Source organism: Oryctolagus cuniculus, chromosome 16 (genome assembly GCF_051225735.1).
Source record: "Oryctolagus cuniculus isolate XC-2025 breed Fujian yellow rabbit chromosome 16, ASM5122573v1, whole genome shotgun sequence".
In the NCBI taxonomy this organism is placed as follows: Eukaryota; Metazoa; Chordata; class Mammalia; order Lagomorpha; family Leporidae; genus Oryctolagus; species Oryctolagus cuniculus.
In genome coordinates this window covers 4,693,903-4,718,536 of record NC_142882.1, presented here as the reverse complement: position 1 = coordinate 4,718,536, position 24,634 = coordinate 4,693,903, and the positions used below count along the sequence as shown (strand labels likewise).

General features: G+C 38.4%; 1 protein-coding gene across 1 annotated transcript; it reads right to left on the bottom strand.

Moving 5' to 3' along the window:
• Positions 1-1,044: 1,044 nt before the first annotated feature.
• Positions 1,045-21,511, bottom strand: LOC127486802 (vomeronasal type-2 receptor 116-like). The gene is made up of 7 exons (XM_089316310.1): positions 21,350-21,511; positions 9,890-10,053; positions 8,143-8,428; positions 6,973-7,779; positions 6,060-6,287; positions 5,590-5,713; positions 1,045-1,979 (listed from the first exon to the last, which is right to left on the bottom strand). Exons 1-7 carry the CDS (start codon positions 21,509-21,511, stop codon positions 1,045-1,047), a joined length of 2,706 nt encoding a protein of 901 aa, XP_089172436.1.
• Between the last annotated feature and the right edge of the window lie 3,123 nt (positions 21,512-24,634).

Sequence of the window (24,634 nt, the reverse complement as noted above, 5' to 3'; positions counted from 1 at the left end):
GAAGATCCACTCAACATGTATTAAAGATCTAAATCTATGACCCAACACCATCAAATAATTGGAGAACATTGGAGAAACCCTGCAAGATATAGGCACAGGCAAAGAATTCTTGGAAAAGAGCCCAGAGTCACAGGCATTCAAAGCGAAAATTAACAATTGGGATTACATCAAATAGAAACTTCTTATGTCTGGCACTGGCAAAAGAAAATCAAAGCAAAATTTATAATAAACAAAATGAACAGATGGAAAAGTTTGCAGAATCACTTCTACATATAATGAAATCTTGGTGTGTATCACATCATTTGAAATTCATATGAAATGATATATAATTAAGGAGTTTCTGGACAATGAATTATACATATTATAATGACAACATGTCTAATGATTGCACTGAAATATTCCAACTATATTACTAAGCTGATTTTAGTATAGACTCCAATGAATGATTAAAAGTAGCAACCAAATGTGTAATTCATTTTATCAAAATAGGAAGATAACAAGGTCAATGAGTTGACAATGAAAATACAGGATTGAAAAGAAATGAGATGGGTTTGTGCTTATGAACATAAAACCCAGGCTAAGAAATTAGTACACAGTATTATTTTGAAGGAGGAGGATTAGGACCACCATGAGGGTGTAGTGGATATAACCACCACCTGTAAACCTAACATCCCATGTTGGTGCCAGTTCATGGCCTGTCTGCTCCACTTGCAACTCAGCTCCTTGTTAAGATCTAGAAAAGGCTCTGGAAGATGGCCTAAGCCTTTCCGTCCCTGGTACTCACATGGACACCTGAATTAACCTCCTTGCTTTGGCATGAACCAGCACTGGCCCACTACAGATATCTTCACATTCCATCACAAGATGGAAGGTTTATCCCACTCTCTCTTCATTTTCTGTGGATTGGTCCTTCAGAACAAAAATGTTTTAAGAAAAGTATAAATTGTTCATAAGGAGGTCACATGCTGCAAGTTATTTTATAACATCACAATGCAAAATCAGTTTTATAAATTTTAGTTTCTAACCATTGAAAACTGAGAGAGCCTAAGAGCTATTCCTGAGAACATCTGTTTCCTTGGAAATTATTCTATCCCTGAATCCTTTCAAAGCATTCTTCTCAGGTCTGAAGAGAATAATGTAGCACTTGGGAACAAAGATGCAGCCCAGGAGCCCCACGCTGGAGGCCAAGATGGAGAAGACCTCCACAGCCACCATGACCTTCCCCTTGGTGCTGTGGTAGACAGGCAAGAAGGTCACCCAGACACTGCAAAACACCAGCATGCTGAATGTCAGGAATTTGGCTTCATTGAAGGTGTCAGGCAGATTCCTGGCTAGGAAAGCCACAGTAAAGCTGGCCAGGGCCAAGGAACCCAGGTAGCCCAGGACACAGTAGAAGGCAGTGACCGAGCCCTTGTTGCACACCAGGATGATGTGGCCATGGTCAGAGTGTGCATCTGTGTCAATAAAGGGAGGAGAAGTCCCAAGCCAGAAGCCACAGAGAGCCAGTTGGATCAGGCAGCAGATGGGAATAATGGAGTTAGGTAACCCTGATATCAGCCAGTGTCTCATTCTTCTCCCTGGGCCAGTGACCCTGAAGGCCAGAAGCACAGTGATAGTTTTGGCCAGGACAGTGGAAATAGCCACAGTGAATACCACTCCAAATGTGGTCTGCTGGAGGACACAGGTGGTTTTGTTGGGACGACCAATGAACACTAAGGAGCAGAGGAAGCAGAAGATGAGGGTGATGAGCAGGATGTAGCTGAGACAACGATTGTTGGCCTTGACTATGGGAGTGTCTCGGTGCTTCACAAAGACCCCAAGGACAACAACGGTGAGGACAGAGAAGCACAGAGCTGTGCAGACCAGGGTCATCCCCAGGGCATCTTCAAACGACAGAAAGGTCACTCTTTTGTGGAAGCACTGGTTTCGCTCTGTGTTGGCATACTGAAGATCTGGACACTTCACACACTGGTCCATATCTAGTGAGAAACATACAATAACATCATCCCAATTTCCTGATTCACAAGGACCCGACTTAGCCAGTTTAAGCAAGTAGTCCTTATTTGGTGTTGAAATAGCATATAAGATGACATCTACAAATTATTGGCCATTATTCATGCCCATCTTCCTCATGTTAGCCAGAGTTATTACTCCATCTCCCTAAGTACCTTACATACTCATGAGTACATGCTCTTTTTGTCCTAACAAAGTACTAAGGGCTACTCTCTGAACCTACTCATGGTACTTTAAAAACCTACCTTTTTGACCTGTTTCATTTTAACACCACAAATTCATTCTTCACGGTTTCTTCAGATTGGGAAGTGATGATCAAGATGCCAGGGGTTTCTATGTGTGGTAAAGACTACTCTGACCTTTATACATCGCACATGCTTGCTGCATCCTCACTTTGAACAAGAGCAAGCAGCAGTCCTTGTTTTCTTAATGAATACATTCTTTCATAATTCAACTTTTTTTAACTAATGCTTTTTTCATAGATAGAACTTTGGGAATATAGGGGTTCCTTCCCCTAAAACCACCTTCCCATCCCAACTCTCATCCCACCTCCCTCCCCCTCTCCCATCTCCTTCTTTATTATGGTTCATTTTTAGTTTGATTTTAAATATAGAAGACCAACTCCATATTAAGCATAGATTTGAACAGTTTGCATCCATGAAGACAAACTACATATAGAATAGAGTTTGGGGAAAAATTGCAGTCAATTCTCAAAGCACAACTCATTATGGATGGAGTTCCTACATGGGGAATAAATGCACGGTGACTCTGTTATTCCTTTAACAATTAACACTCTTATGTATGACATCAGTGATCAGGCGAGGCTCTTGACATGGGCTGCCATCAATATTTGGACATTGCCATAAGCAGTTGGATATTCTCTCCTCCCTTCTGAGAAGAGTATATTCTTCTTTGATGACCATTTCTTTCCATTGAGGTCTCACGGAGATCCTCCATGGAGGCTATTTTTTGCCAGAGTCTTGGCTTTTTATGCCTGCAGTAAGCCCTTGTTTTAATGGTGTTATTCCTTCTGGATTCTCATGGCCCTCTTAATGACCAAAGGATCCCAGTTTTATTTCTAAGGAGTGTTTATTTATTTATTTATTTATAATTTAATGAAAGGCAGAGTTTTGGAAGGAGGAGGAGAAGTAGGAGAGAGGGAGAGTGAGAGGGAGAGAGAGAAGGACAGGAGGACAGGGAAAAAGAGAAGGGGAAAGAGAAAGAGGGAAAAAGAGAAAGGAAGAAATCTTCCACCAGTGATTCACACCCCAAATGATGGTAATAGCTGGAACTAGGCTGTCTTAAGGCAATAAATGGGAGCTTCTTCTGGGTCTCCTACATGGTGTGGACTCAGAAACTTGGGCTGTCTTCTGCTGCTTTCCTAAGCATCAGCAGAGAGCTGCATTGGAAGTGAAGCAGCTGAGACTGGAACTGCAGCCCAACTGGGATGCTGGCATTCCAGCCAGAGGCTTCGACTCCTAGTCACAGTACTGGCCCAGGTTCCCACTCTTAATTTCATGCACTGGGATATTTACTGTGTGAATTTGGGGTGCACAGAAAGTACCCTGTTATCTCACTAAACCACATCTCTCTAAGGTAGGATCTGGATAGCCATTCTATGGGCAAGCACTGATTGAGAGATCACCATTAGAAAGCAGATGGTCAAGTTCTAGAGAAATGCAGAAGAGTTGTACACTTGATACCTTCTGGATAAGATGCCACCCTTGAGCAGATTTCCATCAAGGAACACACTGGGATGCTGCCTGTAATCAAAGTCAGTCTGGAGATCACCTTGAACCCTACTGGCATAGTTCCACTTTGCTGCCTTTTTATCCTTGAACATGAATTTTCTTTCTCTGTCAGTATCCCCTTCTATACATTGCTCCATCGATGTCAGATATTGCAACTTGAAGATGTCTTCCAAAATTTAGGTGGTCTTATCTTTGGATAGTTCCTACTTTTGAGATATTACATGTGCTCATTTTCAGAGCTTTGTTTTCCAGAATTGGTAAGCAAAAATAACCGTTTTTTTTTGTATTTAATCTAGTATTCCAGCACTACTTAACTCAGTTACTGATTTTTGATTGTATTACACCATCCCAAGATTAGTTGAAAATGATGCCACTTTTATATCTTCCTTTATAATAAGTTGCATGGCTTTCATTTCTATTATATGCACAAAGCAGACCATCCTGGGTAATTTCCTGCATAAGTTGCACTCTTTCTTCAACTTTGTATCCAATCTTCAGCCATAACTTCCATGATTTTAGCATTCTAAAGCACACTTTAGGTTTGAAAACTGATCCTTCTTTTTGGCATTTTTGAGTTGTCTTGTTCTTCTTGTATAATTCTCAGATCACTTAGATTTGTTAAATGTTTTTGTTCAGTTATGCTATTCTTATTACTATTATTGTATGCAAGGCATTGGGCATGATGTAACCTATTTAAAAATACTGTTGGATTTATGTTGTTTAAAATTTCAAATGTGTGAATTTATTTCAACAACAGTGTCTTACAATTTCATTTTACTGAAATATCTGGCAGTATTTGACCAAACAAGTTAAGATGTTTCTGTAGAAGAAACAGAATTTTTCCATTTTTCCTATTCTGTACAGGAGTTGAGAAAGAGTTCCTTTCCTATGTGAAAGTGTTTATCACAATAAAAGTATTAAGCATTATTTTCATAATCTTCAAGATACTTGAATTTTTAAAAAATTTCTCAATGTATTTCATCATTTTTATATCTGGAAATTTCTGAATTTCTTCTCTATTCAAACTATCACCATTAAATGATTAAAAAGTTCTAGTATTACTATTTTTATATCTGTGCAGAGATCTCTTCAGCTCTCTTTGTGTAACACACACAGACATTGTAATCTTGTTTTTAGTACTGTTCCAACTTTCTGAGGTTCATAAATTTTGCTTGTTTTATGAGCACCACCTATAAGCTCTTCCAATTTTTATTTACCTCAGTTTCCTTATAATGTACACATCCTATCTTCAAGGGTTTGTGTTGAATTTGATGTCATTAACCTACCTTGCTATGCATTCTTTTTACCATGCATGTCAGCATGTATTATTTTGAAATAAATTTTACTCATGAGTGTATGTGTGTATGCATAGGAATGTTCCTGAAGATATATATTTTCATAAGCAATGATTTTTCTCAAAGGCTAAGCTTAGCTCATTTATGATATCTGATGAGTGTTATCCTTAGCATGATATACTATATAATTTCTAATACAGCTTTTCGTCGTACACACAGTTTGATGAGAGTTGTGCTTTCTCACTGCAAGCATGCTCTATTTGAATTTGGTGAAAGCATTTTATCTAAACACACACAAGGAATGCAGACATGAATTTACCTAAATGATTTTGCAAATACTACATGTGGTAAAGTATAGTGTGCAAAATTTTATCCTTTTAGGGATTATTACTGAATATAAGGTTTAACTTCCACCAGAAGATGAAAAGAATCTTCTCAGCAGTCATAATCCACATCCTTTTCTTTTCATGGAGAAGAGGAAATTCTAAGAAACAGGTGTTAATTTCTCCATGAAGCTGGCACTGACATACCTGTCTGATTGGAAATCTCATTCTCAGAACAAGGTGTGCAATCAAAACAACAGGTAGGCTTCCCCTCCAGAGGGGCTTTCCTGAATCCAGGGCTGCAACTCTCACTGCATACTGAACGTGGAGTCTGAGAAAAATCAAATGAATATTGGTCATATTGGGAATGTTACTTCTGTTCCAAGTAGAGGGTTTTCAAGTCCTGCACAACCTATTCACTGAAACTGTAAACACCTATTTCTGACACAATCATGACATGCAAGTTTATTTCCTAAATAAAAAGATTCAAAACATGTGGAGGAACAAGTGTGTGTACTGTCCATCCTCAGACACTAAAAACATAACAAAGTATTTAGATTGGGAGGGGTGTGGTTTAATGTCTCTAAGTATGTTATAATAAGCCAAGTTGCACAAATCCCCATATTAATTGGAGGGTAACAATGTATAGTGTGAATCTTATGATCAGACCAACTTACCTCTGTAATTCCTGTGGCCCACTCTATCAAATTCTCAGAGAGAGACAACTGTTGGCTCTGTGGAACATACGGGGAAAACTGTCCTACTTTAACCTTATGTCCAACACCATATGGAAAATTCAGAAAGTTGAGAATGTCATATTCAGCTTCCAAATTCCTCATGTGATTCAAATTCACTAGGTCACCCGCAGGATTGGTAAGTTGGAGGTTCTTGAGAAATGGGTGCAACTGAAAAAATGCATCATATTCTCATGAAGACTGCCCAAGCAATAACACATCAAACCCAGGTTAGAGAAAGCCTTTTGTCTGTAATCACAAATAAACAAAGGGAACTTTTTATAGCCAACCAATGAATTAAAACTAAAAACCTGATGAGGACTACATCAAAATAAGTGTGATTTCACTCACGTTCATCCAAAAACAAGGGCAATCAAAAATATCTAACTGTGAAATTATGACAGTTTCAAAATGTGGTCCACGTTACCAACACTCACTTATTTTCCCAGTGTCCCTAGGACACCATCTGTAATGCAGTTACCAGAATAAAATAGTATGCAATTTAATGAGATGTCTTATGTACATTGTGGATGAGCATACTCAGCAACATTTGACACTAAAAAGTAATAATTTCTTTACTGCTTAGATTGAAAATGGAATGACACAGTCCAGGTATTCACAAGTCATAATTAAATTGTCAGGATGGGAGAGTAATTTTTAAGACACAGCACTGATGCTTATCCAAGTTACCTTCCCACTTGAAAATGGAACCCTGTTTCTAATCACAAATTACAAAAAAGGCTCATTTATATCTTGTGATTGAAGGAAGGATCCCAAGTTATTGGTTTGAAAACCCGCAGAAGCTTTTAAGGGGATCATTCCAATAATACAAGTCATGCAAAGGAAACCAAATTACCTGCCAAGGAGAAAATTCCACCTTTGACCCACTGCTCACTGGCTGCATTTCTAACTCTTGTAGAAGCATCTCATGTACACTGTGGGCCACAGCATACACAGCATTGTATATGTTGTAACTCCCATCACTCATGCTCATATCAAAATGATGAAAAGGCAAGGATTCCAAGGAGGCATTCAGTGGACAGTTTCTCAAGGTTTTGCAGGATGGCCCAGTAACTGAGCAATCAAAATGTAGTGACCAGAATGTAGAGAGGTAAAAGTCTTCTGGGTATTTGGAAGGGTTAACTGTCTGAAGAAAGTTTTTGAAACCAGAGATCTCACTATGGTGGTGTGAAAAAATGAGAGTCCCATGGAATGAGTGGAGCAGGATATGATGCTCATCGCTGGCAAAATCCCATTGTGAGGTGGTGACCCAGACTTTCCATGTCATTACACGTTCCCATGTTGGAAAGCTGACACCTATGAGTGAATCAGTGTCACAGAAAAGAATCACCACATTTGCTGATGATTTTAGGATCTGGATATGATACAGCCTCTGGAATGAATTATGTGACTCCTCAGTGACTGGGATGAATTCCACAAAGTCTACACAGATGCCATTCTTCTGCATCTCGACTTTCAAATCAGACATAAACTGAATACCTTTTGGGAGGTCTGAGATGGCCAAACCCACCCAGGTCCAGCTGAAATGAAGCATCAAGGAGACCATGCCATGGGCCAGAGAAGTGTCTTTGGGGGCCATCTGATAGACAGAAGGAAACTGAGCACTGTCACTCAGAAGAGGTTCAAAAGATCCAAGAGTCAGCTAAGGGAAAAGGCAAGAAATCTGTGTAAGGTTATTGCTATAGTGAATAATCTTATTTCTGAAGAAATTAAACAAATGATGGATGGATCAGAAGATTTTAGAATATTTCATTTTTCTCATCTCCCATTACATATAAACTTCCTAGTTCATGAGTCATTAGACTCACAGGTTGAGGAAAACATTTCTCATTATCACTCACCCACATCACTTTAGAACAAATGTGGCTACTTCACCAAATCTCTGCACACCTTCTCCTTAGAATATGCACTGTGTGAAATATATAAGGTCTCTGTCACTTAAACTTTTGGGTCTAAGTAAGGCGCCTAAGGTGATGTGCTTTTTCCCTCTCCCTTACACACTCACCTGTGGAATTTTGTAGAGTTCCAGGAGTGTCCCCATTTGGGCAGCAATGCTTGTTCCTGATATTATGGCTACAGACTTGCTCTGTTTCCTACACGTGTAATTGGGAACATACTTTTCCATTCCCGCAAGCCAGATGAAGGGATTCTCCATCACCATCATGTCACTGTGCATGACATTATAGAGATCAAATCCCAATGTCATGTTGGGTAAAAGATGGGTGTTCTTGTTGATCTCCTCAATAGCAAAAACCAAGGCCAGAACATATTGGTAGTTTTTGGATTGAAACCTGCATGAAAGGCACAAGGATCTTTAAGGGAAAAGCCTCCAATCCAGATTATCATCAATTCTACTGTAATTACTCTGACAGATGGATTGGTCATGGTTAAAAATTCAAGTGTTCTAATCTTTATATGTGCATTTGCTTAGGACAGAGTGTCAAGAGCATCATATTTGCAGGACAGTTGTCCTCACCAGAACCAAAGCTGCTAGTATCTTTATCCGGGTCACCCAGCCTAAAAGATTCTATAAAATAAGATCTGCTTTTACACCATAATGTCACATCACAAATACTTCTTGAAATAAGAGTCATATGATCACAAGGCTGCAGGATGCAATGGGAAAAGAGAATAACTCAGCTGAAGGCTATATGATCAGAAATTTGGATGACATCAAAGCATGGAGAATGGTAGATGGAATCTTGGAGTTTATCGAGAAAAATCTCTTCCCCATCAAATGTACCGATCAAGGACCATCCCAAGCCAGAAAAATGAAATCAGATTCAGAGCTTGAAAGAAGGGAAACAGTGAAAAGGGAGGAGCACTTTGGAGAAGCTGGAAACACTCCCTGGGTGGACTGGAGTCGCTTTATATATATATATATTATATATAAATATATATAAATAAATAAATATATTTATTTATATAAAATATATTTTATTTATATAAAATATATTTTATTTATATAAAATAAATATAAATAAATAATTATAAATATTTATATATCAATAATATATATTGATATATAAATATTATTTATATATGAATATAAATGTTTTATATATGTATATTATGTATATATATATAAAACATTTATATTTAGCTCTAAAAATGTATCTTAAAGAGGGGTGGAAGCAGAATAATCCCCCTTCTGAAATGTATTTTTCCCAGAAAAGGAAAGAATCAGGGACACATCATGAGGGTTGTAGATTAAAAACATTAAATTTCTTATGTTCATCATTAAAATATAATTATTATATTTGTGCAAAGGTGTTGAGCCAAGATTGCTTTTAACTAGTGAAAACTTACTCTCTTGAATATCTTTTCTTCTTTACAATGTAGAAGACATGAAGTGTTCTCATGGCCCCAAATCTAGTACATAGTAGAAAAGATTGTGTGCACATGTGGAAGAGCTCATGTAACTCAGTTCATTCATTACAGTGCATGGGTTCCATAAGAATCTAATACTGAGGCACAACAGGCACCTGAGTAGGTGAACATGGACAGGGAAGCACAGGAAGATCCCAACCTGACTCTCCTCCTTCCTACGATTAGAAAACCTTTCCCTGAACCATGCATGAACACAAGAAAGAAAATGTCACCTCATGCTCCAAATTAATTATCAGCACTTTTTAGGAGAGACAGAGAATGCAAAGAGTAGGAAACCACATATGTCTATTGGGTCTGCAGACCCAATAACAAGTAGCTATTATGTAAATCAAGGGAAAATGATTATGGCAAAGGGAACTTACCGGATGAATGTGAGATCGCTTTGGAAAATATTCATGATTCTGTTAACAAGGTGTATGTAAATGGGGAAAAAGGAAGCAATCTCAATGTCTCCATCCTTGTAAAAACTCCGTTCCATCTTGGAATAGCACTTGGGACCATCCTGACAAATCACAAGGAGATATAGCTGCAGAAAAAGCAACAGAAAAATCCAAGGAAACATTTTCAGAGTCTGGGAAAAACCCTAGGACACAACCACAGTGGAACGTGCAGGGTTATGCAGGTGCATACATATAAGTGTGTGTGTGTGTGTGTGTGTGTGTGTGTGATTCCTTGAATCAAGCCACTTTAATACTGCTCCATCTGACTTTTTCCACCAGCTGTCCATTTGTCTATGGGGGAATCGTAAACCCTTTCTGCCCTCAGGCTTTGCAGCTCAGGTCTTCTGCCAGGTGCAAAATACAGGAAAGAAAACATGTTTGTGATTCATCCTCTTCACCCCAGGTGCCAGGATTTCCTCCAAGTTCATGGATAAAAAGACTCAAGGGAGAAACTCCTCTCAGTTACATTTGGTCAATGGGCCTTGTCAATAAACCTCACCATGAACTTTTGGCAATTATGTACCTGGATTACATCAGATGGCATGAAGGGCAGCATCAGGCAAGGTTCTCATAAAGGTTTCAGACCAGAAAACTCCTGTGTCACACACTTTAAAGATAAAGAGCCACAGGGCAGCCTCCCACACTGCATTTTTGGGCAGGCACATATGGTCTTGATGCCACATAGACCCCAAACAAATCATGTGTAGAGAGATACCCACTAGGACATGTGGTTTTCAATCACTGTGGAACCAGTAATCACCCTGAATTCAGAAGTTCCTATTCTGTATGTCAAATCACCACATCTTCAGGTGTAAAACAAGAAACCCTTCCACTAGTGTTAACCACGGTAATCTCATGTGGATCTGTTTTTGCACCTTCAACCTTGGTTGATGCTCTCATGAGAACTAGTAACTATTTGAGTACTCTTTGCTTTTTACCATAAGACAGACAACAGCAGCCAGAAGTCACCTCTTTATTCCCACCACCACAAACACCAAGGGCAGGGTGATGGCTGTAGACAACTGTACTGCTTGAATGCAAGTGACTTTCAGAACTATTATGATGGACAGGGCAGCTACATACCTTTAATCTTTTGCAAAACCCACATACTACACAACACGAGAGTGAACACAATGGATAGTATGTCCTGTAGGTAATAGTGATGATCAACACTGACTAATCATTTGTGCTTGCATATCAGTGTGATGTATTGCTAATGAAGTAAATCTAATAAGGATGGGACAAGAGGGCAATAAGAGAACTCTAGTATTCCACTCAGAAGTTTTCTAAACTCATACTGCTATAAATGAGATGCCTAGTATTTTAAGCAAAACACATTTTCCATTGGGTACTCACTGCTCTGATGCTACTAGTGAGGTTTTTAATAGAGGCTCATACAAATTGAGATGAAGTATAGCCACAACACACACAGAATTCACTGACTTACATAAAAATGAAAGTTCATTGTCTTGATGAGTTTGATTTATTACCAGTACAATGATGAAACTTGTAGTCTGTTCAGTTACCAAGAAAAGTAAATCTAAATCAGAGAGCAAATATCTCCTGTTCTCTCTAATGTGTAGAAACTAAAAGTAGAGTCAATCTGAATGCAAATGATTCACTAAAAAAGATTAGGAATGGAAAGGATGCACTCCATGCAATGAGAAGTCTTCAAAAATTCATGGAAAATGTATGTTATGAAACAATTGTGCATTTTTTTTAACTTTTATTTAATGAATACAAATTTCCAAAGTATAGCTTATGGATTACAATGGCTCCCCCCCATAACTTCCCTCCCACCCACAACCCTCCCCTTTGCCTCTCCCTCCCCCCTTCCATTCACATCAAGATTCATTTTCAATTCTCTTTATATACAGAAGATCAGTTTAGCATATATGAAGTAAAGATTTCAACAGTTTGCACCCATATAGAAACACAAGGTGAAAAATACTGTTTGAGTACTAGTTACAGCATTAAATCACAATGTACAGCACATTAAGGACAGAGATCCTACATGAGGAGTAAGTGCACAGTGACTCCTGTTGTTGACTTAACAAATTGACACTCTTGTTTATGGCATCAGTAATCACCCTAGGCTCTTGTCATGAGTTGGCAAGGCTATGGAAGCCTTTTGAGTTCACTGACTCTTATCTTATTTAGACAAGGTTGTAGTCAAAGTAGAAGTTCTCTCCTCCCTTCAGAGAAAGGTACCTCCTTCATTGATGACCCGTTCTGTTCACTGTGATCTCACTCATGGAGATCTTTCATTTAGGTCCCTATTTTTTTTTGCCAGAGTGTTTTGGCTTTCCAAGCCTATAATACTCTCATGGGCTTTTCATCCAGATCTGTGTGCCTTAAGGGCTGATTCTGAGGCCAGAGTGCTGTTAGGACATCTGCCATTCTATGGGTCTGCTGTGTATCTCACTTCCCATGTTGGATCATTCTTTCCTTTTTTATTCGATCAGCTAGTATTTGCAGACACCAGTGTTCTTTGTGTGCTCCCTTTGGCTCTTAGTCCTATCATTCTGATCAATTGTGAACAGAAATTGATCAGAGGGACTAGTGAGATGTCATTGGTACATGCCACCTTGATGGGATTGAATTGGAATCCCCTGGTATGTTTCTAACTCTACCGTTTCAGGTAAGTCAGCTTGAGCATGTCCCGAATTGCACATCTCTTCCCTCTCTTATTCCCACTCATATTTAACAGCGATCACTTTTCAGTTAAGTTTAAACACTTAAGAATAACTGTGTATTGATTACATTATTCAACAAAAAGTATTAAGTAGAACAAACAAAAAATACTAAGAGGGATAACGTATTAATTTGTTCATCAACAGTCAGGGCAAGGGCTGATCAAGCCATCATTTTTCATTGTGTTCATTTCACTTTAACAGGTTTCCTTTTTGGTGCTCAGTTAGTTGTCTCGGATCAGGGAGAACCTATGGTATTTGTCCCTTTGGGACTTGCTTATTTCACTCAGCATAATGCTTTCCAGATTCCTAACAGGGATCACTTTTCACTTAAAATTTAAACACCTAAGAATAATTGTGTGTTAATTACAGAGTTCAACCAATAGTACTAGAACAAAAAAAATACTAAAATGGATAAAGTATTACATTCTTCCTCCCATAACCACCCACCCTCCCACAAACCATCCCATCTCTTACTCCCTCTCTCATCCTATTCATCATTAAGATTCGTTTGTAATTATGTTTCTATACAGAAGATCAACTCTATACTAAGTAAAATTTCAACAGTTTGCACCCACACAGACACACAAACTATAAAGTAAAGTGTTTTTTTTTTTTGTAAAGTAAATTTTGAAGATTCGTTTTAGCGATAATTCTCAAAGTATAACACATTAAAGACAGAGGTCCTACAAGGGGTGCAAGTTCACAGTGACTCCTGTTGTGGATTTAGCAATTGACACACTTATTTATGACATCAGTAATCATCTGAGGCTCTTGTCATGAGCTTCCATGGCTATGGAAGCCTCTTGAGTTCACAAACTCTCACCTAACCTATTTAGACAAGGTCATAATCGAAGTGGAAGTTCTCTCCTCCCTTCATAAAAAGGTACTTCCTTCTTTGTTGGCTGCTTCTTTCAATGGATCTCACTCACAGAGATCCTTCATTTAGGCCTTTTTTTTACCACAGTACCTTGGATTTCCATGCCTCTGTTGCAATCATGGAATTTTCAGCCAAATCCAAATGCCTTAAGGGCTGATTCTGAGGCCAAAGTACTGTTAAGGGCATATGAGTCTGCTGTGTATCCTGTTCCCATGTTGGGATCGTTCTCTCCTTTTTAATTCTATCAGTTATTATTACCAGACACTGGACTTGTTTATGTGATTCCTTTGACACTTAATCCTACCTTTATGATCAGTTATGAACTTAAACTGATCAATTTACCTAGTAAGATGGCATTGGTATCTGCCAACTTAATGGATTTGGAGCCCCATGGCACCTTTTTAGATTTACCATTAGGGGTAAATCCAAGGGTGCATATGGCAATATGTACATCTCCTATCTCTCTTACTCCACCCCTATTTTTAACAGGGATATCACTACAGTTGGATTTATACCCCTAAGAAAATTTCTGTGTTAATTAAAGAGTTCAAAGAATGCATTGAATAGAAAAAAAAATACTAAGAGGAATAAAATAGTAAGCTGTTCCTTGAAAGTCAGAACAAGTGTAGATCAAGTCATTGCTTATCATAGTGTCAGTTTCACTTCTACAGGTTTCCATTTAGGTGATCAGTTAGTTGTCACAGATCAGGGAGAGCATATGATATTTGTCCCTTTGGGACTGGTTTATTTTACTCAGCATGATTTTTCCAGATTCCTCTGTTTTGTTGCAAATGACTGCATTTCATTTTTTTTTACTATTGTGTACAATTCTATAGAACACATATCCATAGTTTCTTTATCCAGTCTTCCATCGATTGGCATTTAGGCACATTCCATGTCTTAGCTATTGTGAATTTAGCTGCAATAAACATTGAGGTCCAGATAGCTCTTTTATTTGCCAATTTAATTTCACTTGTGTTAATGTTGAGGAGTGTGATGGCTGGGTCATGTGGTATGGCTATATTCTGGTTTCTGAGAAGACTCCAAACTGTCTTCTATAGTGACTCTACCAATTTGAATTCACAGCAAGAGTGGATTAGTGTGCCTTTTCCCACAAATCCTCACCAGCATCTGTTGTTAGTTGATTTCTGTATGTAAGCCATTCTAACAGGGTGAGGTAAATCCTCATTGTGGTTTGGATTTGCATTTCCGTGATGGCTAATGATCTTGAACATTTTTCATGCTGGCCGTGAGTTCTTCATAAATTGCTTTGATTGTGTTGAGTAATGTTCCTTCTATACACAATTTGTTTAGAATTTTCATCATAAAAGAGTGTTGTATTTTATCAAATGCTTTCCCTGCATCTATTGGGATAATAATATGGTTTTCCTCTGCAGTTTGTTAATGTGGATATCACATTGATTGATTTTTGAACATTGAACCATCCCTGCATACCAAGAATAAATCCCACTGGGTATGGGTGGATAATCTTTCTGATATGTTGTTGAATTCTACTGGCCAGAGTTTAATGAGGATTTTTGTATCTATGCTCTTGAGGGAGATTGGTTTGTAATTCTCTTTCTCTGTTGAATCTTTTTCAGGTTTAGAAAATAATGTGTACTGGCTTCAAAGACAGAATATGGGAGGATTCCCTCTTTTGATTGTTTTAAATAGCTTGAAAAGAATTGTAGATAGTTCTTCTTTAAATGTCTGGTAGAATTCAATAGTGATTCCATCCGGTCCTGGGCTGTTCTTTGTTGGGAGGGCTTTTATTACTGATTCAATTTCTGTGTTGGTTATGGGTCTGTTTAGGTTTCCTATGTCTTCATAGTTCAATTTAGGTAGGGTGTATGTGTCGAGGAATCTATCCATTTCTGTTAGATTTCCCAGTCTGTTGGCATACAACTCTTTGTAGTAATTTCTGATGACTTTTCTTTCTATTTCTGAGGTTTCTGTGTTAAACTCTTTTTCTTCTCTAATTTTATTGGTTTGGGTCTTCTCTCACCTTTTCATGGTTAGTTGGGCCAAGGGTGTGTCAATTTTGATTACTTTTTCAAAAAAAGCTTTTAATTTTTCTGATCTTTTGTTTATTATTTGGATTCAATTTTGTTGATTTCTTCTCTAATTTTAATTATTTCTCTTCGCCTACTAGTTTTGTGTTTGCATTGCTGTGTTTTATACAAGATCCTAGAGATGCATTGATAGCTCATTTATTTGGTGCCTTTCCAATTTCTTAATGTAGGCACCTATTGCTATAAGCATTCCTCTTAACACTGCTTTTTCTGTATCCCATAAGTTTTGATATGTTGTGTTGTTTATTTGCTTCCAGAAAGTTTTCAATTTCTCTTTTGATTTTTTCTATGAGTCTGTTCATTTTGGAGCATGTTGTTCAGTCTCCATGTGTTTGCATATGTGCTAGGGATTCCTGAGTTGCTAATTTCCAGCTTAATTCCATTGTAATCTGACAAGATGCATTGTAAGATTTTGATTCTTTTGAATTTGCTGAGACTTGCTTAATGGCCTAGCATCTGGTCATTCTTGGAGAAAGTTCCATGCACTGCTGAGAAGAATGTGTATTCTGCAACCGAAAGATGAAAAGTTCCATAGGTATTCATTAGATCCATTTGTCTGTAGTGTCAATTAAATCTGCTGTTTCCTTGTTGATTTTCTGTCTGGTTGATCTGTCCATTGCTGAAAGTGGATTATTCGAGTCCCCCAATACTACTGTATTGTAGTCTAAATCTCCCTTTAAATCACTTAACATATCTTTTAAATAGTCCAGTGCCCTGTAATTATGTGCATAAATGTTTATAATGGTTACCTCTTCCTGTTGAATTGATCCCTTACTCATTATATAGTGCCCCTCTTTCTCTCTTTTAACACTTTTCATGTTAAAGTCTATTTTGTCTGATATTAAGATGGCTACACCAGCTCTTTTTTGGTTTCTGTTGGCATGGAATAACTTTTTCTAACCTTTCACTTTGAGTCTGCATCCTCTTTTGTTGGAAAGATGTCTTTCTGGTAAGTAGCAAATAGATGTGTTTTGTTTTTTAATTCATTCAGACAGTCTCTGGCATTTAACTGGAGAGTTGAGGCCATTTGTATACAATGTAACTATTCGTAAGTAATGACTTTGCCCTGTCCTTTTTCCAAAGAGATTTATAATATATAATTTGAACTTCCCATGATTATTTACTGAGAGATTTTCTTCTTTGACCTTCTTTTGTATTGAGGACTGTGTTTCGGTGTGTTACATATCTGTAAGCATCTTTTGCAGAGCTGGAAGCCTGGTGACAAATTCTTTCAATTTCTGTTTGCAATGGAAGGTCTTTATTTCACCTTAATTTACAAATGAGAGCTTTTCAGGTTATAATATTCTGGGATGACAGTTTTCTCTTTAGTACTTGGGCTATATCTTGGCATTACCTCCTAGCCTGTAGGGTTTCTGATGAGAAGTCTGCTGTGAGTGTAATTGGAGATCCTCTGAAAGTAATCTGGTGTTTCTCCCCTGCACATTTTAGAATCTTTTCTTTATGTTTCACTGTGGTGAGTTTGATTATAATGTATTGTGGCGAGGATCTTTTCTGGTCATGTCTACTGGGAGTTCTGTATGCTTCCTATACTTGGATGTTTCTTTCTTTCTCCAAACCCGGGAAGTTTTCTGCTAGTATCTCACTAAAAAGGCCTTCTAATACTTTCTCTCTCACCATGCCCTCATGAACTCCTAAAACCTGAATGTTGAGTTTCATAATAAATACTGTCGATTCCCAACATTTTTTATATTTCTAATTTCCTCTTCTTGTCATTGGTTTGACTGTATACTTTCTTGTGCTCTGTCTTCTAAGACCAATATTCTCTCTTCTGCCTCACTGATTCTGTTTTTAATGCCCTCAATGGCATTTTTTCCTTGTTCTCTTGAATTCTTAATTTCATTTTGATTTCTCTTCAGTATCTCAATTTCATGTTCTACTAAATTCCTCATTTCATTTTGATTCCTCCTTAGGATTTCATTTTCATGAGATAGATTTTCTTTCATTTCCTGCGTGGATTTCAGCAGTTTGTGTATTTGCTTTTGATTCCTTCTATGTATTCTTATCATCAGTATTTTCAGTTCCATTGCTTGCATTTCTTCTACCTAATCTTGTATTGAAGTGTCATTTTATTTTGGGAGTGTCATATTTTCATCCTTCTTCTTATTTCCTGGATTGTTGCATTTGTTGTTTTGCATTTTATGAAATAGTGGTTGGTTTCTTCTTTTTTGTCCACTGTGTCAGCTTTTATCATTGAGCTATGACTCTGTAGATAAGACTGTTTTCAGTTAATCTCTAGAGGCTTGTGGTGGGTGTGGCCAGAGAGCTCTGTTTAGTTCTCCAGGATCAAGAGTGTGCATAAAGTGAAAAACCCACTTTGGGTGCGGTCAATCTCCTCTCATTTTAATCAGAAGGAAAGTAATACCTCGCAGCTGAGCTATTCTCCTCGATGGAGACCAATGCAAGAGCACGAGCCCCAGTGGGTATAATATTTATCTACTCTGTCCCAAGGACCACACAAAGGATCTGTGCAGTCCTCAGTGTATTTCCCCAGAAATGTCTCTCACAGAGTTACGAGGACCACCCATGCTCGTGGCATCTCCCACTGAGACTGCTTAAAGTCTCAGCCACACATTGAGTTCTCCCACACAACCTTTTTTTTTTTCACAGTCCCAGTATAGAAGCCTCACACAATCACAAGTTCTTATTCGCCTTTTATTTCTCCCAACCAGAATCAGGAGTCTCCACTCAGCTGATTGCTTGGTGCAGACACGAGCAAGTGCAGCTGTTACTTATGTCCAAAATGGCAACTGCTCTATTGGCTTGTATGTCTTTGTAGGGTGATCAGTGAGAGCGAAACTTGTCTGCACCATCCTCTTTTTTCTCTCTTTTCTAGTTAGGCTGGTGAAATTTCACCCATGGGGCTTCAAGCCTCATTACCTCTAGGTTCTTCCTGCCACTTTTTCACCAGTGTCTTGGGCTACTGTGGTCTCATCTCACCTCACTTTCCAGCACACATGTGTAGCTCTCAGCTATTGGAGTCCCAAGCTGTGGGCATTCACATCCTCCCCATGGGTCCACTGTCTCTCTCTAATTTTGGAAGAGATTCCTCTGCCTTTTTTTCTCAACTCTTCCCTGAGAATACACTATCTCCACTTTTTTACAACTATTTTATCCTGAGATGGATCAGTAAGCTCCCTCACTATTCCACCATCTTGTAACTCCATCTTCTACATTCTTAATGCTGAACATTATGGTTTTTATAGCCCAGGCCACTGCAGTCTGATCTCCTCTCCTTACCCAAGATGTTATTTTCCGTGGTTCTTTGCCCCTAAAGTTCAATTTAGACAGAAATGTATGATCAGATTCTATACTTTTTTACAATTAGAATGTATATTTTCCTTAAATAAGTTTGAAGTGCTACATTTGAAGCATTCATTACAAGCTATAAAATCCATAACTTTCAGCAGAGAGCTGGAACACAAGAAAAGTGCCAGAACTGGAAACAGTGCCAATATGAGATGCCAGCACTGCAGGGAGTGGATGTACCTACTATGACAATTTGCCAGCACCAGTTTGAGAGCATTATAGATCACAACTCTTATAAAACATGTCCAGGAAAGTCCTTTTCTCCTTTACCATTTTCTTCTCTCTATGTAAAATAGAGAAAATATCACTACTCCTATCTCTGAGTGCTTCCTCTTTATATTCTACCTTTGGACAATGAAAATTTTCATTTTACATCTTTTTGTACACTTGAGAAGGTCACCCAGATGAATGTGGGTTTTCTGTCTCCCCTTCTTACCAATCTGTGGGAATTTGTAGAGTTCCAGGAGTGGCCCAATCTGAGTATAAATTCTTGTCCTGGAGAGTACTGCTACAGTAGAGGTCTCACTCTTCTTTAGCTGCAATGTGGGAAGTCTTTGTCCAGCCCTGAAGCCAGATGAGGAGACTCTCCCTTGTCCTTAGGTCACTGTGCATGACACAATACAGATCAAATCCCAGAGTCATGTTGGGCAAAAGAGAGGGGTTCCAGCTTCTGTCCTCATTGGTAAATACCAGAGCCAGAACATACTGGTAGTTCTAGGACACAAACCAACATGGAGGACACAGAGATGCTTAGGGAAAAGATTCCAACCATGATTATTACCAACTACAATCCTATCACTGCTATAGAATGAATGTGTTGTGCAAATATACAGAGGCTGAAATACTGCTCTGTTGTGTGATCATAGCTGATGAGGTCTTTGGGAGGTAATTACAATTTTTTATGACTTACCTACCCACTTTCTTGGATATTTCCAATATGAGAATGTGGAGAGAGATTGTACATCTCTACCTGGTGAGGACAGTGTGAAGAGGAAAAAAAATGCCTTTCGTTGAGGCAGGAAATGTGTCTTTAACAATCACCAATCTCATGTATCTTGACCCTTGTCTTCCCTCTGTAATTCTAAAAATAAATTTCTGTAGTTAAGTCACAACGTCATGGCATGTTGTTATACGGAAAATCTAGGTGACCAACACAACAATCAAGTTTGGATGAACATTAGTTGATTTCATTTGTGTCAACAGCTGGCTCTCGCATCTCCTTGGATTTGTAGCAAATGCCAGAACAGGCTCTGGAATGTTCTGTCTACATGCCATACACCATGACGAGGATAAACTAATTTTCAAAGGAAGGGATAATGAATTAAATGCAAATCACTCTTGGTGAATTCCTGCACATGTTCCATTCATGGGCCAAAATGGTTATTTAAGTTAGCACATCATTATATGATTCCCTGAACAGTGTCAACATGAACACAACTTTGCACAAGGTCATAGGATTGAAGAATAACTCACCTGAAGGCTATGTGGTCAGCAGAGGCAGGATATCTAAGTTTGGAGAATAGTGGAGTACAAGGCTTGACATTTATAATGGTTAATCTTTGCCTTATAAAACCTAGGCATCAGCTCCCATTCCAAATCAGGAAACAAACTCAAATTCAAAGCCTGAAAGAAGGAGGATCATAAAAATACAGAACTTTAGAAGATGTCAGAATCACTGTGTGGGTTCAAGTACTGTAGATCAAAATGCACTGCACCTAGTGAATTTGAAGGCCTGCCATCTATTTTATATGGGAATCTGAAAAGTATTTTCATATAAAAATTACTATTGGTAGCAGTTCTAACTCCAAAAAGGTCTTATTCTCTGAAGCATTTTCCAGACTTGCCTGCAGATAGAATTGCATGCAAAAACAAACAAACAAACAAACAAAAAACAACACACTTCTACAGGCAATGGCACAAAACTTCCTCAAGGAGAGTACACAGGTGCCCCTTGTATTTCAAATGCCCTGTGTATTCAGTTGTGATGAACTGTCTACTTCATGTTGAAGACTTGTTCGTGCTCACTGTGTTCCTGACAGGAGAGCCATCTTTGAATTGTTGGGCACAGAATTTTATATGTTTCCAACAAATGAAATTGTAAACTTGGCTTTTGAGTTTTCTTTTTATTATCTATATTGCTTTCTCTCTGAGTTAAGTTGAAAATTCTCCTTCTACGTGAAAATATATTTCCTTTTCTATATTGTTCTTTTTCTCTTCCTTGTCATTCTTGCAGTTTTCCTCTAATTCCTCTGTCCTCTTCATCTCCTCCTCCTACTTTCTTCTACTCACAATTCCCCAGGAGAAACCCAGGGGAACCCCCTACTCACACATCTCCACTCCTCCCCAGGTCTCACAACTTGGGATAGAGTCTGGGAGGGCCCACTGAGCTGCAGAGCAGTGAGGAGCTTACAGGGGGCAGTGGCAGGAACACACTTTGCTCCTCTGCAGCTCGGTCCTTGGGGACCACATACATAAAGCCCCACATCCTCAGATTTTGCACCAAAGAAGCAAGGCAAGGTGGGGCATCTTCGCATTCCCCATGCCTCATGATCCATATTCTTGTACAGGACATGGTTCCTACTCTGTCCTCACAGAACGTACTATTTAGTTAATACAGAAACATATGATCTAGTTATAAATGATAGAAATTATAATCAGAAATATCATTGGCACATTAACTCAGGACTTAGTTTTTGCATGCAAAGAATATGGAATTTCAGTTCCAGTGATCTTGCCTTTGTAATGATTGAATAATGAGAAGAGAATCCATATGGTGCTACATGCCTTATACCTTGGAACTGCAGAGCAAGGAAGAAGGATTGGGTTGAGTTTTCACAGAGTTCCTCCATGTAGTCTATTTTTGCTAGAAAGTCTTGACTTTCCATGACTGCAATGAGGACTTGTTTTAATGGTGCTATTCACTCTGTACTTTCATGGTGTATTCAACCACCCAAGGGTTGCAGTTTTTGTTTTAATGAGTATTTATTTATTTATTTACAATTTACATGAAAGTCAGCTTCAGAAAGAGGAGCAGAAGCAGGAAGGAGGAAGAGGGAGAGAAAGGAGGACAGGAGGACAGGGAAAAGGGGACAGGGAAAAATGGAGAGAGGAAAAAGAGAAAGGGAGAGATCTTTCGACCCAGTGATTCACAGGCCAAATGATGCTAATAGCTGGAACTGGGCCATTTTGAAGCCTGTAACTAGGAGCTTCTTCTGGGTCTTCTGCATGGTGTGGGCTCAGAAACCTGTGCCATCTTCTGCTGCTTTCCCAAGCATCATCAGAGAGCTGCATTGGAAGTGAAGCAGCTGGGACTGGAACTGCTGCCCAACTGGGATGCTAGCATCCCAGCCAGAGGCTTAACCTACTATGTTACAGCACTGGCCCCCAGTTCCCACTCTAAGTATCATGGACTGGGAGGTTTACTTTGTGAATTTTGAATGCACAGGAAGCACCCAGTGATCTCACTAAAGCACATCGCTCTAAGGTAGAATCTGGATCATGTCATTCTAGGGGTAAGCACTGCTGGACAGACCACCATTAGAAGGCAAATGGTCAAGTTCTAGAAAAACACAGAAGAGCTGTCTACTTGATACCAAGTGGAGTAGTTGCCACCCTTGAGCAGGCTTCCATCAAGGAACACACTAGGATGCTGCCTGTAATCCAAGTCAGTATGTAGAACACCTTGTACCCTACTGACATCTTTCCACTTTTCTGGCTTTTTATCATGAACATGAAATTTTCTCTCCAGCTCTTTCTGCATCCTCTTTTTTTCTATACATTGCTCCATCATTGTCCAATGTCTGAACATGCAGATGTCTTCCAACATGTATTTTATTTTGGGATATTTCATACGTTGGAGACATTACATGTACCATTTTTCACAGCTTATTTCCCAGAATTGGTAAGCAAAAATAACTGTTTTGTGTGTTTAATTTTGTATTCCAGCACTACTTAACTTAGTTACTGAATCCCTGATTTCATTACACCATCCCAGTAGCAGTTGTAAATGATGCCACTTGTATATCTTACTTTTTAGTAAGTTGTATGTCATTTTTTGACAATATGCATGGAGCCAAGCCTCGGATAATTATCTGCAGAAGTTGCATTTTTTCTTCAACTTTGTGTCCAATCTTCAGCCATAACTTCTATGTTATTGAATTCTGCAAATACTCTTTAAGATTGAAAACTGATTCTTCTTTTTGTCATGTTTGAGTTGTTTTGTTCTTTTTAACAATTCTTAGATCATTTAGATTACATCAAGTGTTTTTCTTCCATTATTCTAACTATTATTACATTTTTTCAGGGACTATAAACTGAATTAGAGTGTATACATCACTTTGGGATTATGTAACCTATTTTAAAATACTGTTGGATTTACATTGTTTTAGATTTCAAATGTGAGAATTTATTTCAACAATAGTCTTACAATTTCATTTTGCTGAATTGTCTGGCAATATTTGATCAATCAATTTAAGATGTTCCTGTAGAAGAAACAGAATTTTTCCATTTTTCCTATTCTCTACAGGAGTTGAGAAAAGAGTTCCTTTCCTACGGGAAAGTTTGGTTAAAGTCATCTTAAAATTGTGGAACACATATAAGTATTGGGAATTATTTTAATAACTGGGAGGATATTTGGATTTTTCAAATATTTCTCAATGTATTGGACAAGATTTCTATCAGGAAATTTCTGAATTCCTTCTGTATTCTTCAATGTATCACCATTAAATGATTAATATGTTCTAATATTACTATTTTTAATATCTACAGAGACCTCTTCAGCTCTCTTTGTGTATACGCGTGCACACACACCCACATACACCCACACACATACTGTATGTGACTTTCTTATCCCAGGAATTCTACAAGCCAAGATTGGCCTTGACTTGTCCAAAGGCTGCCTACATCTCCTCCTTTTTTATTTTATTGAGAATGGCCTCTGTCTTAGGTTGCCCTCAGTCATCTCTGTTCTTACCCGTCATTGGTAACTCTGGCAGCTTGGCGTAGATCCCTGTCTTAGGTTGGTACAGGATTCTGAATGTCTTACCCATCTCTGAGGACCGTTCCAGCTAGGCATTAGGTGAGAGTCATGGATGGATATGATATTTGGCCAAATATCAATTATTTTTATTACAAAGGAGGTTTAGTGTGAAGTTTAAATGATGAATCTCAGCCCATATAGACTGTAGTGAAGTTAACGTAAGTTGTAAAACACACCAAAAACTACCCATACAAAGTAGGAAAAGCAGTAGTAGTCCAGCCAACATTAATAACCAATGGATCCACTGAAACCCTCCAAATTATAGGGGTTTGGTAATGAACATATGTCGTATTTCACTCTTAAGCTTATCGATAACAGACTCTATATAAGGCACATTGTTAGTTATGTTAAAACAACATCCCCAAGGCACATATTCACAATTTATATGATCTTTCAACAGCAAGTAATTGATAGCTGCATGGTTTAAAAGTACTCCTGAGTGAACTTGATCCAATTCTTTGGCTATATTGGACAATGCAGTAGCAGTAAGATTGTTTTGGTCACCAAAAATGCAAGCCTTCGTAGTCCATGATTATTTCCATAAACCAATCCAGGAACTCCTGCTACTGATATAGCCATGGTAAAGGCAGTGTCTTCTCTGATTAAGATGACATTGTCATCGCAGTTCTCAGATAACGAACATAGTAGTACTGCTTC